The 18914-nt window shown below is 45.8% G+C and overlaps 1 protein-coding gene across 1 annotated transcript in view; it reads right to left on the minus strand.

Annotated features, from left to right (window-relative positions):
• Positions 1–18914, minus strand: part of EP400 (E1A binding protein p400) — an 83950-nt gene that overhangs the window by 59356 nt on the left and 5680 nt on the right. The window contains 11 exon segments of the mRNA XM_083373216.1: positions 1029–1124; positions 3455–3544; positions 4791–4848; positions 5814–5866; positions 6384–6462; positions 7425–7565; positions 8573–8758; positions 10170–10475; positions 11139–11542; positions 12277–12384; positions 13231–13318. Coding sequence (XP_083229342.1) covers positions 1029–1124; positions 3455–3544; positions 4791–4848; positions 5814–5866; positions 6384–6462; positions 7425–7565; positions 8573–8758; positions 10170–10475; positions 11139–11542; positions 12277–12384; positions 13231–13318 — 1609 coding nt within the window.

Consider the following 18914-nt stretch of genomic DNA (forward strand, 5'->3'; position numbering starts at 1 on the left):
AGTGGAAGGACTTATACTCCTTGCAGAGAGTTGGTCGTTTGCATTCTTTTAGAGAGTCACTGAGGCCACCTGGAGGTTTCCCTGTGTCCTCGGGGCCACCTGAGTGGTGCAAATGGGTGTAGAGCCTTCTTGGAACTGCTTTCAGCACACCCATTTCACTACTCAGGTGACCCCGAAGACACAGACAAAGCTCCAAGTGGCCTCAAAGACTCTCTAAAAGAAGGCAAATGACCAGCTGTCTGCAAGGGAGTATTGATCCTTCCATTCACCACCATCCAGTCAGAGCTGAAGAAGCTTCTTGGGTGAGAAGCGAAATGTCTTCAGAGAAAAAACAACAACAACAACAAGAAAGTCCCATTGCCTTGTGAAAAAGCATCTTTGGGATAACTATGACCTGGACAACTGCGAATCTCCACAGGCATTAAAACAATCAATATTTAAAAATCCAATTTAAATAAATCTAAGCAGGACGCGGGCGCTCAGTGGGTTAGGACGCTGAGCTTGTCGATCAGAAGGTCGGCAGTTTGGCGGGTCGAATCCCGAGTGCCGCGTAACAGACTGAGCGCCTGTTACTCGTCCCAGCTTCTGCCAACCTAGCAGTTCGAAAGCACATAAAAAACACAAGTAGAAAAATAGGGACCACTACGGTGGGAAGGTAACAGCATTCCATGCGCCTTTGGCGTCTAGTCATGCCGGAACCTTTACCTTTTACCTCTAAGCAGGATGGAGAGGTAGGGAGGGAGAGAGCCACCTCCAACATGCCACCCCTCCACCCCCTCATTAGGGCTTCAGGCTAGTTGGCCCAGCCAGATCTTCAAGGTCTTTCAGAAAGCCAAACAGACCGGAGCAGATCTGACCACAGGGGGCAAGATAATCCCTCCTGAATATCTCAAAATGCCCATAAATAGCTCAAAATTCCACATCCACACCAAGTGTTACATCAGTGGAGCTGAGTGACAGCCTCTCTCCGTCCAAGCTGGTCCCTTCCAAGAAAGCAATTGGAAAGAAAACTCTTGCCGGCACAATACCTTCTTCGCTCATCTCGTCTTCCGGCTTCGGCCAGTGGAAGCTATCGGCGAAGGCTCCTTCGTACATCTTCAGCAGATCATCCAAAGGCAGCTCAGCTACGAACGAGATGGCGGGGGGGGAAGGGGGGGGAGAGAGAAAACAGAATTGATTTTGCTTGTGGGAAGCTGGCAGGGCACAGTTGCAAATCATGATCTTGTGACACGCGATCCTACGATTGTCGTAAAGGTGGACGGGAAGATTCTTGGTTATCCAGGCAGAACGGTCTGGAAGTTGAGTCACGCCAACTGGGCCTGCTTCCTCGCCGGTTTGAGACGCTTTGCTGCCTGTCCAAGCAGCTTCTTCACTGCGTGACTTGACAACCTTCGACAATGTATTGCCGTGCACTTTGGGGAAGAGGCCTGAGGTTGGTGCAGGATAACACCCAGGAATTTTAGGATTTGGCAGATCCTGACAACTTGAGGAGAACATCTGCAGCTGAGAGCTAACATGAGGAGCCCTCGGTGCTCTCTGAGCTTGGTGGTTTTCTTGCGGACATTTCATTATCCAAAATAGACAATATCACCAATGCTAGAAGGGAGTGAGGTTTGCAAGGAGGAGGAGGAGGTCGTCCTTGATGCTCTCGTGAGTTTGATGGTTTTCTTGCAGACATTTTGTTACCAATTTAGTTAATGAAACATCCGCAAGAAAAGAACTAAGCTCAGAGACCACCAAGGACCAATAACTTTCTCTCTATTCAGATTCCCCTAAACCAGGAGTCCCCAACTCCCAGGCTGGGGATCACTAACAGGCTGTGGCCTATTCAGAATCAGGCTGCACAAGAGGCGGGGTAGTGTGCTTGTGTGCGCACGCAGCTGAACTTGCACTAGAGCTGCACATGTATACATCTGCGTGCTGGCCCGCCACTTGTGTCAAGTTGAGCTGTGCGTGCGCATGTGCCAGCCCACCGCTCGTGCGGCCTGGCTTCCCTCTTCTGTCCCCGCCCCCCAGCAGGGCCACCAAGCTGCAAAGGTTGGGGACTGCTGCTCTAACCAACTTGCTCAGACCTAAGAAGCTGCTTGGATGGGCAGCGAAACATCTGAAACCAACATGAAGATAAGTCCAGGTGCCGTGACTCAACTTCCGGGCAACTGTCGTAAATGTGAGCTGGTTGCCAAGTGCCAAGGCCACCACAGGGTAGAGTTGGGATGGCTGGACTGTCAAGGCCAGGTCAGACCCATTACCCGTTCTGCACAGTCGTAACTGTGAATGACCGCTGAACCAAGGAGCTGTTAACCCTGTTAATATAGGCTGTTACCTATATTTGGCACTGCCCTATGGCAGTGGTTAAAGGGTCACGGTGGCTCAGTGGGTTAGGACGCTGAGCTTGTCGATCAGAAGGTCAGCAGTTTGGCAGGTCAAATCCCGAGTGCCACGTAACAGAGTGAGCGCCTGTTACTCATCCCAGCTTCTGCCAACCTAGCAGTTTGAAAGCACGTAAAAATGCAAGTAGAAAAATAGGGACCACTATGGTGGGAAGGTAACAGCGTTTTGTGCGCCCTTGGCGTCTAGTCATGCCGGCCACATGACCACGGAGACGTCCTTGGACAAACGCTGGCTCTTCGGCTTTGAAATGGAGATGAGCACCGGCCCCTAGAGTTGGAAACGACTAGCACGCATGTGCAGGGGAACCTTTACTTTTACCTATGGCAGTGGTTCTCAACCTGTGGTGGGTCGTTGTGATTCTTCGCCAGCCCGTGGATCCGCCAGCTGAGTCTGAGGACTCACATGAGGAGGAGGGGCCTGGAGTGTCATCAGAGTCAGAGGGAGGCTCTGAGGAGCTCCAAGACTTACAGTCGGACGAGAAGCCTGGCCCCTCTACTCGCGCTCAGGCTGAGACACAGCTGTGCTGGGAGGCTGAGTTGGGCAGCGATGAAGCACAGCTGGGAAATATTCAGGATGCACGAAAACGCCGGCAGGCAAAGAGAGCAGGACAAAGGAATGCAATGGGGAAGCTCCAGAGGCAAAGGAGCAGGCATTAGGGCAGCCATGCCCTGGATGCATAATAAAAGGGGAGCCGTTCGGGTTAAGAATCAAGTTGCCATGAACTGTGTTTTGTTTTTCCTCAAGTCTGTGAGTAAATAAACGGGGGTTGGGTTTGTCCTGCGATTCCTGCCTGCTTGATTTGAAGAGGGGTTTTCTCCTTGTGAACTTAACAAGGAGCTCAAGTGGCTGGGACAGAACAGGAGGCTACGATGTCGTCACAGGGGGTCCACAAAGGCTTGAAGAAATGTTATGATTTAAATCTTAAGTCTTCGGGCGTGGCGGGGGGGGGTTTCCCATGGCCAGAATCGGTGGCCACAAAAGGTATTTAAAAAGGGTCCGCGGTGAAGAAAAGGTGGAGAACCACTGCACTATGGAAAAGCTGGGCCGACGTTGTCGCGCTCACCTTCCTTCGCCAGGGTGGACAGCTCCAGCTGGTGGCTGACCTTCCCTTCTTTCGCCTCCTGCTCTTCTATCGTCTCCTCCTCATCTTCCACTGAAAAGAAGAAGTCAGCCCCACCCCCAGGTCAAGCCCAAAAGAGGAAGGCACATCCACAGGCTGGAACATTTTACTTGCCCGCGAGGAATTTTATACAAATGGACATCTGTATTTCCTCAGCCAATCAATTCACGGATTGTTCATTTTAATGAAACCGTTTTTGAAGCCCTTAAAGCCTGGCTAATGGATATGGATTTAAATTTTAGGCATTTCTTTTTTATCGTATCATTTCATACCCTACTATGAGGACCCAGATTGTTGGGGGCAATTAAGCTGACTTTGTAATAATGCCGCTGGGGGGGGGGGGGGGGCGAAAGCCCTAATAAGCAGGCATATACATAGAATGAAGGCTTGTTGCTAAGCACATTGATTTGTGCTTCTTAGATTGTAAGCCGCCCTGAGTCTTCGGAGAAGGGCGGGATATAAATGGGATTAAAATACTAAACAGCTTAGAGCAGGGGTGTCAAACTCGCAACGTCACGTGACGTGTCGCAATGGAGTGTGACTTTTTTTTCCACTCCAGTTTGACACCCCTGGCTTAGACCATGATCACAATTACAGAATAGCTGTAATTTTTACATCCAGAAGTTCTAAATTTATTTTAGAAACTCTAGCGGGATTTGCAGAGGCATCCATTCAAGCTGAAACGTAGAACACCACCTTGCATTTTTCAAGTTAATTTTTTTTTGGGGTGGGGGAAAAAAGTGCTCTTTTTTTGGTAAATTGAAAGCAGCAAATCTGTTAAGGAGAATATTTCTGGGCTGTTGTTTTTATCATTTTGCTGTTTCTTTCTCTCCGACACAGCAGGTAACTTTGAGACATCACAGCCTCAAGGAATACAGCCCAGCCTCCTCAATTTTAACATCACACCTATAAATTTAGCTGCATCATATATATTAAATAACACAGTCGATTCGATAAGGGCCATCTTTACGTATCCAGAACGGCCAGCTCCATGTATGACTCACAATTCACAGAACCCAACCTTTTTGGGGGGGGGCTGGAAGGAAGAACTGAACCAGCCAAGCGAGAATAACTGAGAAGGCGTCACAAAATTTTGGTTTCATTCTTGATTCTTGAATGGGTGAAAGCAGAACAGTATTTTCCCTCTGGAACTAAAACGGAACCCCCCAAACTGGAGATGCACAATTTTGTTTCAGTTTTCACATCTTCTACCACATGGGTAGAGCAACACAAGTAGATGGGATAAAAAGGGTGGATCAGAAGACCACCCATCACCGACCTTCGTCATCTGTGAGGGACGCGCTAGCTTTTCTCTTTCTTCTCCGGGACCACGAACCCTACATAATGAATAAACAGAATAGAGTTGGAAGGGACCTTGGAGGTCTTCTAGTCCAGCCCCTTGCTCAAGCAGGAGAACCTATATTGTCCCAGACAGGTGAATGTCCAGCCTCTTCTTGAAAATCTCCAGGGATGAAGCTCCCACGATTTCTGGGGGTAAAGGTTGTCCATCTGTTTTAGAAGCGTTCTTCGCCCAACCCAGTTCATCAAATGCATGATTTATTGTTAATTACCACCAAGGAGGAACAGAACAGGACCCATTCCGCCACACCCCCCCCAAAAAAAAATTGTGAAGAAGAGGATGGGGAAGGTCTCCCCCAGGGATCATGGAAAACAGCTGCCAGCCACAGCAGACGTTACTGAAGGAGACTGAGATGTGGGTACTTGATGTTAAGCAATTTCCTTCTTCAAACTCACCAACAATGGCTTTGTTTTATAGACCAGTCTCCCATTCCTCATCTTCCCACTATATTCCTTATGTACAAGAAAGCTATTTACTGGCAGCAGATCCACCGCTATCTAAACATACTTGAACTGTAATTTCAGTAACAGTAAAACATGCGATATGTCTACAACACAGGTCTGCAACCTGCGGCTCCGGAGCCGCATGCGGCTCTTTCAGCCCTCTCCTGCGGCTCCCAGTCCTCTGCCATGTGCAGTCCAAAAAAAAAAAAGTGGGACTAAAACAGTTCAACCAATCAATTCAAATATGCAGGGTAGGTGCATATCTCGCCTTGGCTCCACTCTTCAGTCAAGCCCTGTTCTGCACATGTGTGCATGTACGCGCATGAGCACACATTTTTTGCGGCTCCCAGTTTTTCCTTTTGTGAGGGAACCGGTTCGGAGTGGCTCTTTCACTGTTTCAGGTTCCTGACCCCTGGTCTAGAATTATCAACAAGGAGTAAAACGTGCAATAGGTCCAGAATTATAAACCAGGAGATGGGAGGGGGGAAAAATTCCTTACCAAGTTGTTCTCTTTTTCCAGAAGGAGATCCTCTAAATGTCTTGAAACTTTACCTGCAAAACAGTTACCCTTTTTAGGCATCTTCTAAGATGCCCAACCCCTTATGTTAGCCTAGCTAGCATGTAAATTCAGCCAGGAGCAAGAAAATGAAAGCCAGTGAAAGAGAATGTTACATATACCCGTGTGGTAATTTTTTTATTTTTATTTTTAAAAATGAAACCTAAAGAATCCAAGTTGCCTCTTAAAATCATGCTTAATGAACAATGAAAACATGAAATTCGCCTCAAAGTTAAAATAGTAATAAGCCAGGATTAAGGGACAGCGGGACTACTGCAGCCCAGCAGGATCTGACCATTTTAAAAGAGTGGTTTTAAAAGTCACTATAACGCTTGAGCAAGAACGTGCTTCCTGGTTTGCAATAGGCAAAGTGATACTGCACTGATGATGTCACCTACTTTGGTAAGGAAACGTTTGCAAGAAAACCCTGAAGCTCAGACAGCACCGAGGATGCAACCTCATTTTGCAGCAAATATTGCAACCTCATTTTGCAGCAAGCGACAGGAAAACTACCTTTCTTTGCACGCCTCTTTAAATTCAACGCTTTTCTCCTTTTCTCTTGAAATTCAATCTGCAGCTTTATTTCTACCACCTAAAAGACAGAGCAGAAATGGATTTATAACCCCGCTGGTTAATTTTTACGATGTTTGCGTTCGCTTGACGTCACCTGTGTGTCGCCAGGACAAACCTGCCGGGGGAAAACTGAATTGAGGGGCCTCTAAGCAGCGGCGTCCAGGTATGGCGTCTTAAAAAGGTAAAGGTTCACCCGCACATGCGTGCTAGTCGTTTCCGACTCTAGGGGCCGGTGCTCATCTCCGTTTCAAAGCCGAAGAGTTTGTCCGAGGACGTCTCCGTGGTCATGTGGCCGGCATGACTAGACGCCAAAGGCCCACGGAACGCTGTTACCTTCCCACCGGAGTGGTCCCTATTTTTCTACTTGCATTTTTACGTGCTTTCGAACTGCTAGGTTGGCAGAAGCTGGGACGAGTAACAGGCGCTCACTCTGTTACGCGGCACTCGGGATTCGACCCGCCAAACTGCCGGCCATCTGATCGACAAGCTCAGCGTCCTAACCCACTGAGCCACCGCGTCTTACCAAGGTGCTATGTCACCTTAGAATGAATCTTCTAATGACAGAAAGAGATGATCTCAAAGCCGAGTAACCCAGTCACATTTAGCCCCATTATCTCTGTCAACTCCTAACAAGGGAAGACAAAAACGTCCTTGAGCAGGGACACAGAGATGTTCCCTCCTGCCAAGCAAGGGAACCACAACGGCTTTGTGCAAAAGGCCTCTCGGTCAAAATTCTCAGCAAAATTCTCAAGTCCGCTCACACCTCAAGAGAAGCTGGGAAATTTGAAGATCAGAGCTGCCTGCAGCTTTCCGGACTGACATGGACACACACACAGGGCATCACGAAATGTGAATCTCTATCTGGGAGTCCAGTTCACCTGGGAGTCCAGTTCACCCAGGGTAAACATCCCAGGGAGAATTTCCTCCCCCCCCCAGACAGTTCAAGGGTTTCAAAAGTGACTGGCAAAAAAAGAGGGTTACCTGTTCAATATTAGACCAGAAATATTCTATTTCTCTGGCAATTGTAGCGGCGATGCGCCTTAACTTGGTCTTCTCCTCCTTCTTAGCCCTCTCTGCGTTGAGGTGTTTCTCTTCGTGGTAGCGAGCCACTGTCCTGACCATCTAACGTAAAAATTCAAAAGAATTGCTATACGGTGCGGTCCTCCACCAATTTATTACAGCTCTGCCTTTAACAGCTATAAAATGCTTGACAGACATTTTAAATAACTGCTTTTTGCAAATTCTTCATGCATTAATGTTGTATTCTATCATGCCACATGCCGTATATATGAAAAAGCTGCCTTTTTTGCATTAATCATTAACTTTTCGAAAGCTCCCGTATGTAAAAGTTTATCTAATCCTGACTAGAGCAGCTTCCTTCAAACCAGCGCACAGGATCTGCCTGAACTTTTAATTCACAGAATTCCTCAGCTCCCGTGGCTCTTCCTAGCTAAGAAATTCTGGGAATGGCAGCGGCAGTACATCTAAGCTAGAGTTTTTCAACCTTGGCAACTTTAAAAGACACGTGGACTTCCAACGCCCAGAATTCCCCAGCCAGATCTTCTAAATTTGTGAAGATGCCTCTCTGCATCTTATCAGGAAGCTTTTCAAATTATTGTCTGAATTTAGTTTTAAAATATTAAACTGAATACCAGTACTTGCTTTGTGTTAGTTCTCTGGACGATTCACCTGAACAAAAATTCTGGGAATAAACCTAATGGATGCCCTTGGATGTATCTGATCCATAAATGCAGGGAATAAAATGTACAAATGGGTTTGCTCAGGAGCTGAAGAAAAACTCAGCGTCCTGGAGAACATCAGCAGAAACAGCTCACAAAACACCATGGTGGTCATGAAAGCTTCCGCTAACTGCACCCTGACTTACGCACAAACAGTTATCTCTTGGGTTAAGTAGTCTTGCGTACAAACCTTACATCAGCCCACTCCATCTCTCATACCAACCCTCTTCCACTTTATTCAACAGTTTGTGGCCAATTAAACTAGCACCCCCATTGGTTTGAACCAGAAAACTGTGATTATTATAGTCCAAACAAGTGAGGACCCTGGTTTCTTTCATGTTTCTTCATTCTGGGCTTTGCGAAGGAATTACAAATAACCATCATTCAGACCTTCTTGGCGGTGGCCATCTTCCATCGTCTTTCTTGGGCAAAATCTGTTGCCATCCACTGCATCTCCTCCAGGAGATAATCCCACTGAGATTTGGGCCTGGGGGCCTCCTGAAGTTTTGGTAGTCGTCTCAGAGACCATAAGCCTTCCTTTCTCAGCTCCGCGATGCGTTGGTGAACGTGGTTTTCCTTGTGGAGGCAAGCAAGGGAGAATGGTAAGTTAGTGGCTAGGGTCTCTGGTGACATCAAAAGAAGTAGGGAGCTTTAGGCGAAGAATTCAAGCAGTGCATGAAATTTATCAAAGAGAGAAGCAACCTAGAACTGAGGAGAAATTTCCTGACAGTGAGAACAATTAATTCATGCAATGACCTGCCTCTAGAGGTTGTGGGTGCTTCAACACTTGAGGCTTTTAAGAAGAGATTAGGAAACCATTAGACAACCTGACTGTTATCTTGGTTATGCATTATTCTTTAAAAACTACTTGTTTCGGAATTCCTCAATATTTTTGATGTTATATCCTAATTTGAAGTGGGTTTTGGCTACAATCCTATGTATTTGGGGGATTGGTGTATATTGAATTTAATGGATTTTACTTCCAAAGATATTTGCATAGCAGTACGGCATAAATAAAAGGGACGCAGTGCCTCAGTGGGTTAGGACGCTGAGCTTGTCGATCAGAAGGTCGGCAGTTTGGCGGGTCGAATCCCGAGTGCCGCGTAACAGAGTGAGCGCCTGTTACTCGTCCCAGCTTCTGCCAACCTAGCAGTTCGAAAGCACGTAAAAATGCAAGTAGAAAAATAGGGACCACTCCGGTGGGAAGGTAACAGCGTTCCGTGCCCCTTTGGCGTCTAGTCATGCCAGCCACATGACCACGGAGACGTCCTCGGACAAGCGCCAGCTCTTCGGCTTTGAAACGGAGATGAGCACCGGCCCCTAGAGTCGGAAACGACTAGCACGCATGTGCGGGGGAACCTTTACCTTACGGCATAAATATACATTTCGTTTGATAAAAATAAAGGATACGATCTAATACCTATTTACTTATGAATAAAACCCCACTAACCATTTGCCTGAAATGGTATTGGGTTTCCTGCTTGGACTAGAAGACCTTCAAGGTCCCTTCCAACTCTGTTATTCTGTTAAATCTTAAACCTGGAACATGGACATCTTCTTTCAGACTATGGACTGAAATGGCCAGATGGGTTGGCATACAGCTATTTATTGGTTAATAGCACTAGCAACAGCACTTAGATTTATATACCGCTTCACAGTGCTTTACAGCCCTCTCTAAGCGGTTAAGAGTCAGCCTATTGGCCTCCAACAATCTGGGTCCTCACTTTATCAACCTCAGAAGGATGGAAGGCTGAGACAACCTTGAGCCGGTGAGAATCGAACTGCTAGCAGTCGGCAGAGTTAGCCTGCAGTACTGCATTCTAACAAATGCGCCACCACGGCTCATGATCATAAACATGAGTCGTTTCACAAGAGTCTGAATTTTGATCACCTGATCATGGGGATGCTGTAACGGTCGTACGCATGAAAAATGGTCACAAGCGACTTTTTTTTTTTTGGCATTAGAAAGGGAAAGAAAAACTCTCACCAACTTCACTTGCTCAGCCAACTTCTCATGCGCGCTATCCTGGGGCAGGGCTGCTGTGGTGTTTTGTGCTGTGTTCTGAGTTTTGGGCGCTGCCGCCACTGCCAACCCTGGGGGTTTGGAGGCAACGGGAGAGGCTGATTTATTTGTCCCTGGCGAGGATCGGTTGGCTTGGGCTGAGTGCGTCGTTGGTGGCGCAGGATTGGCAACAGACGTTGGCGGGTTGCTTGAGGTAGGAGGAACCACACTTGCTGAAATACGCTGGGAGTTCTGGTTAGAGTCGGAGGAGGGACGAGCCAGAGTTGTGATCTACAAAGAACACGCATAAATTAGGATACAAGTTTAGAATAACCAACAGCTTCAAGGGATAAACCATATTCTGTTTTAGAGGAGCAGTCAAACAGAAAAATATATACACAAATTCACCCTTGTTGAACGGAAGCATAATGCTCTGGTCTTGGATCTGAACAGTAGATAGTCTAAGCCAGAGATCCCCAACCTTTGGGGCACCAGGGACCGGTTCTATGGAGAGAGGTTTTTCCGTGGATTGGAGAGTGTGTGGTTTTGTGCGATGCCTGCATCCCACGGATGGGGCTTTGCTTGTTTGTGTGGACCGGATGCTGGCATGCCGTGGCCCGTTACTAGTCCACGGACCGGGGGTTGGGAACCCCTGGTCTAAGCCTGTTGGTTTTCATACACAATGAGGTCTCTAGTTACAAACAGAAAAATGTGCACGATCACACAACTGTAGGCTGCAGAAATAAATGCATGGGCATAGATCACTCGCATTTACAATGCCTCTTGAAAAAGGATAATTGACTGAGAATCAAGAATGCTAGCTAAGCTTTGCCTTTAATGCTGCTCCTTTAGATTTTATCTTGCAAGGTCATTCATATTTGCAAAGGAAATCTTTTACCCTTTAGAATGGACTCTCACCCCTGACTAAAACGCCAAGTAACTGGATCTACCTACCTGCTGTGGGGTGGGGGTTTGAGAGGGCACCACCTGGGAGGGGGCCATTTGTCCCAGCCCATGCGCTGTCGGCTGCACTTGTGGCTGGGATGGTGCTTGAACCTGGCCGTGGGACACAGCAGCAGCGGCAGTGACCGTCACGCTTTGGGGCTGAGCCTTCACGTGAATCGCCGCTTGCTGCACCGGTGGGTCATTCATCTGAGTTGCTTGGGGCGCCAGCTGCAGTGTTGGTGGAAGAGAGGTGATGGGTACGTTGGTTGACTGCAGTCTACCGGGCAGTTGAGGCGGTGGGGTGTGGAGACTGGCTGCATTCTGCACTGGGGGACCTTTGGAAGGATCATACTGCTGCTGGTTCTGCTTCTGGCCCGTCAGCTGCACAGTCTGAGGGGTAGGAGGCATCCCACCTGCAGAGCAAAAGAAAAAAAAAAGAATTAAGGAGGCAAGGCTCAAAAACGTGTAATGGCAGCACAGGGAAGATGGGAAACGCCCGCCGAATTACTTACTTGGCCACTCAAGTAAATCAACCGTAAATATATATATATAAACTCGGGTCAGTTAAATAAACCACCCTCTTCGTGAACCGGCAAATTCAAAGTCACTGGGGAATCCCGGCAAGAGAAACCCACCGACCCAACTTGACCGTGGCGCCGAATTTAGGAAGATTTGGCCTAGTGAATCGACCGGCGGGAAGCAAACCTCGCGATGAACTAAATGGCTAAATGAACGTCCTACGGCTTGAGAAGTGTCGATAGGAAGTTACGAAACAAAAACCAAAACCGGGCACGAAGGAGAAACGGAGGCACGAAGAAAAAAAAAGGGGCAGGAAAAAAAAAAGAACTACCAGGGTTCCAGAACTAATTATTTTGGCCTCGACACGCAATGAGTGGTTGGGTTTGTTTTTTTCCCCCATGCCCTGCACGCATCATTCAAGGTCGCGTTCCCCGGCCTCTTTTTGAGACGAGCAAAGCCACTTTAGGCCAAACGTTAATTTGCAAGGGGGTGAGGGCGGGGGGTGGAGGGGCAGAAGCAGAGAGCTCGAAGAAGAAGAAAAAAAAACAACAGAAAAATTTAATTCGAGCGGGCTTCTGCTTCCCCCTCTGCTAAATTAATCTGCGGCTGGCATGTGGGCACACAGTACCTTGTGCAGTTGGCATGAGCTGTTGAAGAGGGACTCCTGAAGCCACGCCTGGATGCTGAAAAACCACCCCGTGCCGGCCCACTTCAATTCGGGTTCTCTTAGACGAATCTGGTGATATTCAAATTCCGTTTATGGCACGGTAAATGCACAGGGAGGCGGGGGTGGAGGGGGTGGGGGTGTCAGGTGATACGCTTTGCAACGCTGCTCCCTAGGAGTTCAGAACCTCACTATCCAACCAGTCTACCGGGAGGGGTTCTGGCCCTGGAAGACACTTTAGAAACACAGGTAGTCCTCGACTTACGACCGTTTGTTTAGCGACCGTTCAAAGTTACAAGGGCACGGGGGAAAAAAGGGACTTATGACTTATCCCCCCAGGGTCACGTGATCGAAATGCAAAGGCTCGGCAACTGGTTCGTACTTATGACGGTTGGCGTGTCTCCCCCCCCCCCCGCATCACCACCACCACCCCTTTGTGACTTTCCGACGAGCAAAGTCAATGGGGGAAACCAGATCCGCTTAACAACCGTTGTTTGTTAACGACTGCAGGGATTTGCTTAATGAGGGTGGCGAGAAATGTCGTAAAAAAATGGGGCAGAACTTGCCCGACGGATACTTCACCTAGCGACATAAATCCGGGGCTCCCTTGTGGTCGTAAGTCGGGGGACTACCTGTGCTTCGATGTGGCTGGGTTTTGCTTTTTTTGTTTTGTTTTCTTTTAAACCAAGACTACGAAAGGAGAGCGCGGCTGAAGATCTCGTTCCTTCAAAGGTGGCTGTTGGAGGAGACAGGATGGGACTTTTCCGTCGCAAGAGCCTGGCCAAATGATCGAGTCGAGGAGTAGCGGGTTTTTTTTTTTTTAAAAGAAGTGCGAATCGAAGCCGTCTTTGGGTCGAGACCCTAAAGGGACCGGAAAAGTTCTGCAGAAGGAGGAGGAGGAGGAGGAGGAGGCCATACCTGCTGATGTAAGTGCTTGCTGTCTCTTAAAGGCTTCAATTTCTATGGCATTCACCGTTCCAGTTACTGGAGTCCCTGCATGCACCTGCTATTGTAAAACAGAACAGTTTGTGAGTGGGAGACAGGTGTGTTTTTTTTTTTAAAAAGGCAGTTCACCCTTGTTTGTCGACAGTGAAGGAATGTGAGCTTATTTTGATTTCCAAAGGTTTGCCTTTGTATTCATTTGGTAAAGATCCTTCCGATCGCAAAGATAAAAGCTGCCAAAAGCTGAGTTGGGTCTCTGTTTCCTAATAATACAATACGCTAAAGAGCTTTCTCTCTCTCGCAACTCAAACCTCTCTTGTATTTCTACCGTCCCGGTCTAATCAACGGATCCTGTATTTTGCATTACAAACAGATCTATGGAGAGCTCAGTGCTTGCCAGATTACATGGGTGGCTTTCTCCAAAATTCAACTCGGCTGTTTTGTCTCCTGTTTCTCTCGTCTACAATCATGCCATGCGGACGTTACCTGCCAATTCTCAACTCTCTCTCTAAATAAGAAAGATGAAGTAGTTTGCCATTACGGTGTCACTGAAAATAATTCAACGTACATAGGGTTCCCTCCAAGTTCCCCATGCAAATTTCTGCCTTATTGATGTTTTTCTTCTAAGCTGTTGACATTTGGACTCTTATATCTACAGCCAGGAAACCCATATAGTTTGTCACTGATTTGGCAACGAACATTGCTATTTTTATAATGGGTGTGAGATTACATATTAGAAGAGAGGGATGTGTCCATGAAATGAGATGAAATGCCCATTCTGTCTCGCATCCTCTTTGTTTCCCCCCCAACGAGCGGTAAAAAGATTCTACTTAATACTTTATGGCAGGGGCCTTCAAATTTGTGGACTTCAACTCCCAGAATTCCTCAGCCAGGACGTGTGCCTGGCTGAGGAATTCTGGGAGTTGAAGTCCACAAGTCATAAAAGGGCCAAGTTTGAAGACCCCTGCTTTTACGGGCTGCTAAGGTAGCCGTTTTCCCCACCGTACTACCCAAGGAAGAGATGCTTTGCCATTAAGCATGGAGCATCTGCTTAACCGTCTAATGATCTCTCTTACTCTTTAAATTACAAATTACTCTCCTGCTTGAGCAGGGGGCTGGACTAGAAGGCCTCCAAGGTCCCTTCCAGCTTTGGTCTATTCTTCTTCTACTACTTTGACTAATTATCATTTAAAGACATATTTATAGTAAAGAGGATGTTTACAAACATAGTCTTTTATATCTGTATTTGTGTTTTTTTTTCAACCCTCATTTTTTAAATCTATTGTTGTGCCCCACCCTGAGGTGCCTTGGCTCAGAGAGGTAGCTATATAAATGTGATAAATAAAATAAAACCAATAATCTACCTTGGAGGGAAGAAGCACTTCTTTCGAATCACTCAGTATCTAAACCCCGTCAAAGTTCATCGTGTCACGTTTGCTCCCTCAAATAAAAAAGACCTGGATATTTTCCTGCATGGACATTTATCTTTACTGAACCAGTAAGGGCACAGTAAAGAAATGCATGCATCACTTGGAAAAGCTGCTCCTGATAACAATATTGTAGCAAGCAAGAGACTCTCTGGGCTGCTTTGTGAACTTACGTATTTAGCTTATTTCCAGGCTAATCAATTCATAATGACTCTGGGCGGCACTGGGGTCAACAAACATTTTATACAGCCCTACAACAGCCATATTCGGGTTGAATTATGCGCTGGAAAAATTGACATTAACCAAAGGATTGGATTATTCATCTCCAGAGTTCCTATTAAGCCTATTTCAGACACACTGAAAACCAATATAAATTTTCATGAATGAATGAATGAATGAATGAATGAATGAATGAATGAACGGGAAAGCATCCCTCATCTCTCTTTTCCCTGCCTCATGATTTCTGCGCTGACCAGAACCCTGTTGCTTCTGAATTGTAGAAGCAGTGGCCTACTCTAAGTAAACAAGCAGGACAGAGAAAGGCAATATCCCTTGACATTTCTGTTGATCTTATTTATTGATCAATAATCTACTGGCTATCCCTTATTGATTTACAACATTTACGTAGCTGCCCATCTTGTAACAAACTCTGGTGGCTCCCAATCAAAAAAAAAATGAAAACAACGAACATAAGTAAGATACAAAAAGCTAAATAAGTAAAACTATTAAAGCAAACAGATGAAAACCAAAACCTGGTGCCAAGTCACAGTGGATTCCCCCCACTGTGACAATTTCAAAGTGTCTAGGTGCCTTGTGTGACATTTATATAAAAAAAATCTTTTTAAATAAAACTTAAGATGCAAACGTCTGTTTATCTAAAACGTTTTGTGGGGGTTTTTTTGGATCCCACATTTTTTAGCCTAAGAGCAAACAAGGTTTGACAGCTTCACTGCCTAAAATCTAAATGCCAAAGCTATCCTTTCTCCTGTCGCAGGAAGAACGAACGCCTAGTCCTAGACCTGCAAAGGCTCCTTTTTATAACACTCAACCGTGGTTTGTCATTAGTACCGAATCAAGGTATTATTGATTCACATGCCGCAAACCCCATGCTTGCTTCATCACACTTACAGTTAATCTGGCAATCCTGTAATGCGTACACTGGGCCCTAAATTAGCATGCCGATGGACTTTATAAAATGTGCTAGCTCAACCTGAACCAGAAAGAAAGTCAGGCACGGTTGCAAACTTGCCATTTTTGTAGGTTAGCATTGGAGGACCACCACCAGACCCCCAAAAAAGAATTTTTAGAAAGATTCCACAGTCAGAGAGAGAGAGAGAGAGTGACAGAGAGAGACCCACAGTTACCAGATAGTACATACAAAAGAATCAAAGGACAAGCAAACCAGGTGGAACACGTTAAAAGCTGAAAGTTAATGAAATCAGCCAGCAACTTTGCGACAAGGTAAATAAATAAAAAACTTTCTTGGTATCCCACGAACACTCATGCATTTGAAAAGTTTAAATGTTTTACTGCTCATTTTTTTTTTCTAAAATGAGAAGGGATGGGCTGGGATGGGGGGGGAGAAGGGGTGGGGTGGGGGAAAACAGACTTCACTTTCAATTACCAAATCTGACTGAGCAAAAATAAGGATCGTCAGTATTATCGTCATCTGGGATGAAAAACTAAGATTTTGAAATCCATTGAAAAAAGTACCTGAAATGGTTGCTGCTGAATTGAAAAAGCAGCAGAAACATTTGGAGGAAGCTGGGTTGCTATAGCAACAGGAGTACCAGTCTGCCCATCCTTTCCTGTCACAACCTTTACCTGAGAGAAGATATTTTGGGAGGGGGGGGAAACAAAAGGGGAAATCATTTTTTTTTTCTTTCATTCTCTTTTTCTCTTCCCCAAAAAAAAGGAAAAAAAAATCTGATCAACGCGTCTCCCACTTTGCATTATCGCAAATGGGGTCGAGAACAAAAGGTGTAACTTCGTTTAACTCCGATTGCTTTTGTTTAAAGAGTTCTGGTGGGAGGTGTGTTGTTGTTTTGGTTATATATCAAAACAGAGTGAGGGACAAGCCAGCAGCAAATATTTTCCCTCTGGCCATGCAAAAGTCTACATTGAAATTGCATGTAGACGTTAGCGTGGGTTAAAGTTTTGAGATCTTGGCTTTCTAACAAACAACAAAAGTAGCACGACAGACAGTAGACATTCAGAAGAGCCCCAGACATTGATTAAGCAATGAGGGTACACCTCCCGTTCGTTCCCCACCGACCGCCACCCTTCCCCATAATGACCGGCCCCATCTAGACGAGCGATGAGGTGCGTTGCTTTAGCTTAGCAGAAGATGGTGAAGAAGAGAAGGACATTGCAATATACAAAGGAAGGAAGAGACACTGGAAACCCTTACGATGGTCAACATGTCACACACTATCATTTGCTGGTTAGACAAGCCGGTTTTCCGTGGTTTTGTGAAAGCTTTTCCTAAATCCTGTGGGGGTCCTGCGTGTTCTGAGCGTGGTGGTTATCTTGCAGACGTTTCATGACCTGATTAGGTGACATCATCAGTGTTACAAAGGAGGGGGGGGGATTCATTTGCTTTTGACAGACTAGTAGTCGCAGGGGTAGGCAACCTTGGCTCTTTTATGATTCATGGCTGGCTCAGGAATTCTGGGAGTTGAAGTCCATGAGTCATAAAAGAGCCACGGTTGCCTACCCCTGGTCTACTGGCTTGCCCTGTTAGTGTTGGTGGGAATGTTCTTGGCGACTCCTTTTGTTAGGCTGCTGTTTACTGTTGGCTTGTTTGTCTAGGTCAGGGGTAGGCAACCTCGGCTCTTTTATGACTCATGGACTTCAACTCCCAGAATTCCTGAGTCAGCATAGCTGACTCAGGAATTCTGGGAGTTGAAGTCCATGAGTCATAAAAGAGCCGAGGTTGCCTACCCCTGCTCTAGGTTGATAGTTCCTTGATCGGAGTATTGTTTAACTGCTTGATTGTTGGTAAACAACAGCCACCAAGAACATTCCCACCAACACCGACAGTGCAAGCCACTAATATAAAAAAAAAGAGAGCGAACTCCACTCTCTTCTAGCCCTGATGATGTTTCCTAGTTGGGTCATGAAACGTCTGCAAAGAAAACAGCCAAGCTCAGAGAGCACCGAGGTCCCCCACAGTTCAACCCTGAGCTACCAATGTTCTCTTCTATCTTTCCTGAATCCGTTTAGACCGCTTTTGGCTCCCCCCCCTTACTGACCCTACAAACCAATTTTCCAAAATGAGCATAAACGTGTAAGAAACATTTAGCTGGATATCTCAGCGAGGATCATGGAGACCAAAAACATTTGCCCAGTCCCACTAAACAACAACTACCGCAAATAAAGATTACTTGCAGATTAAGAACTGGAAGCAAATGCCTGTGTGTCACAAAAATCCGACAATTGTTATCAATCTAATGGACCATTTAAAAAAAGATGAGAGAGACAGTTAAAAGCCCATCTTTTAAACTATCACAATGGACAGAAAAGAGCATCATTAATTTTATCCAGAAAAGCTCTGGGGGATTTCTTTTACTGCATCTCACCTTTCTCAGGTGAACAGATTTTAACAGGACTTTCTCAGTAATACCTGCTTTTAAAACAGGCAGCCTTTGCCTAAATATTAAACGTTTAAAATCAAACGAAGGGACATTACATCAATGTGGTAGCTTCTCCTGGCTTGATCAGAATTAATTCAGCAGCACAAAATAATTAATTTCCTGTGGGACGGAGTTGCAAGCATTTACTACCTTCTGAATATTTATTATGCCTTATGAGCAATCCATCTAATTTGAAAGCCAATATCCCTAGTTTTTTTTTTTAGGAACACAGCCATTATTGCTGTGACGGAGGTAAATATTCTATTAATTTACTAACAGTACGATTATACTATTTTTTTATTAAAACCAAATCTGCCATAATTTAAACCTCAGGAAACTGTACCTACAAATCAAAACCTATATATTCTATATTTTTAACAAAGCTAAACAGCAATTGAGTCAATTTATGAGGCTTCAGAAATAATCTCAGAAAACAACTGTCCGTTAAACGAATGACACTTCAAACTGGAATTGTACAACATAAACTATTAATAAAATTCCAATGAAAGATTTTCTTTTCTTTCTCTCTCAAAAGAGTTGTGGATTCGTATAAAGAGTACTCACGGTTCAGAATAAAAGATTGGCAAAGTTTATGCAG

The sequence above is a fragment of the Vipera ursinii genome (assembly GCF_947247035.1).
Source record: "Vipera ursinii genome assembly, chromosome: 14".
In the NCBI taxonomy this organism is placed as follows: Eukaryota; Metazoa; Chordata; class Lepidosauria; order Squamata; family Viperidae; genus Vipera; species Vipera ursinii.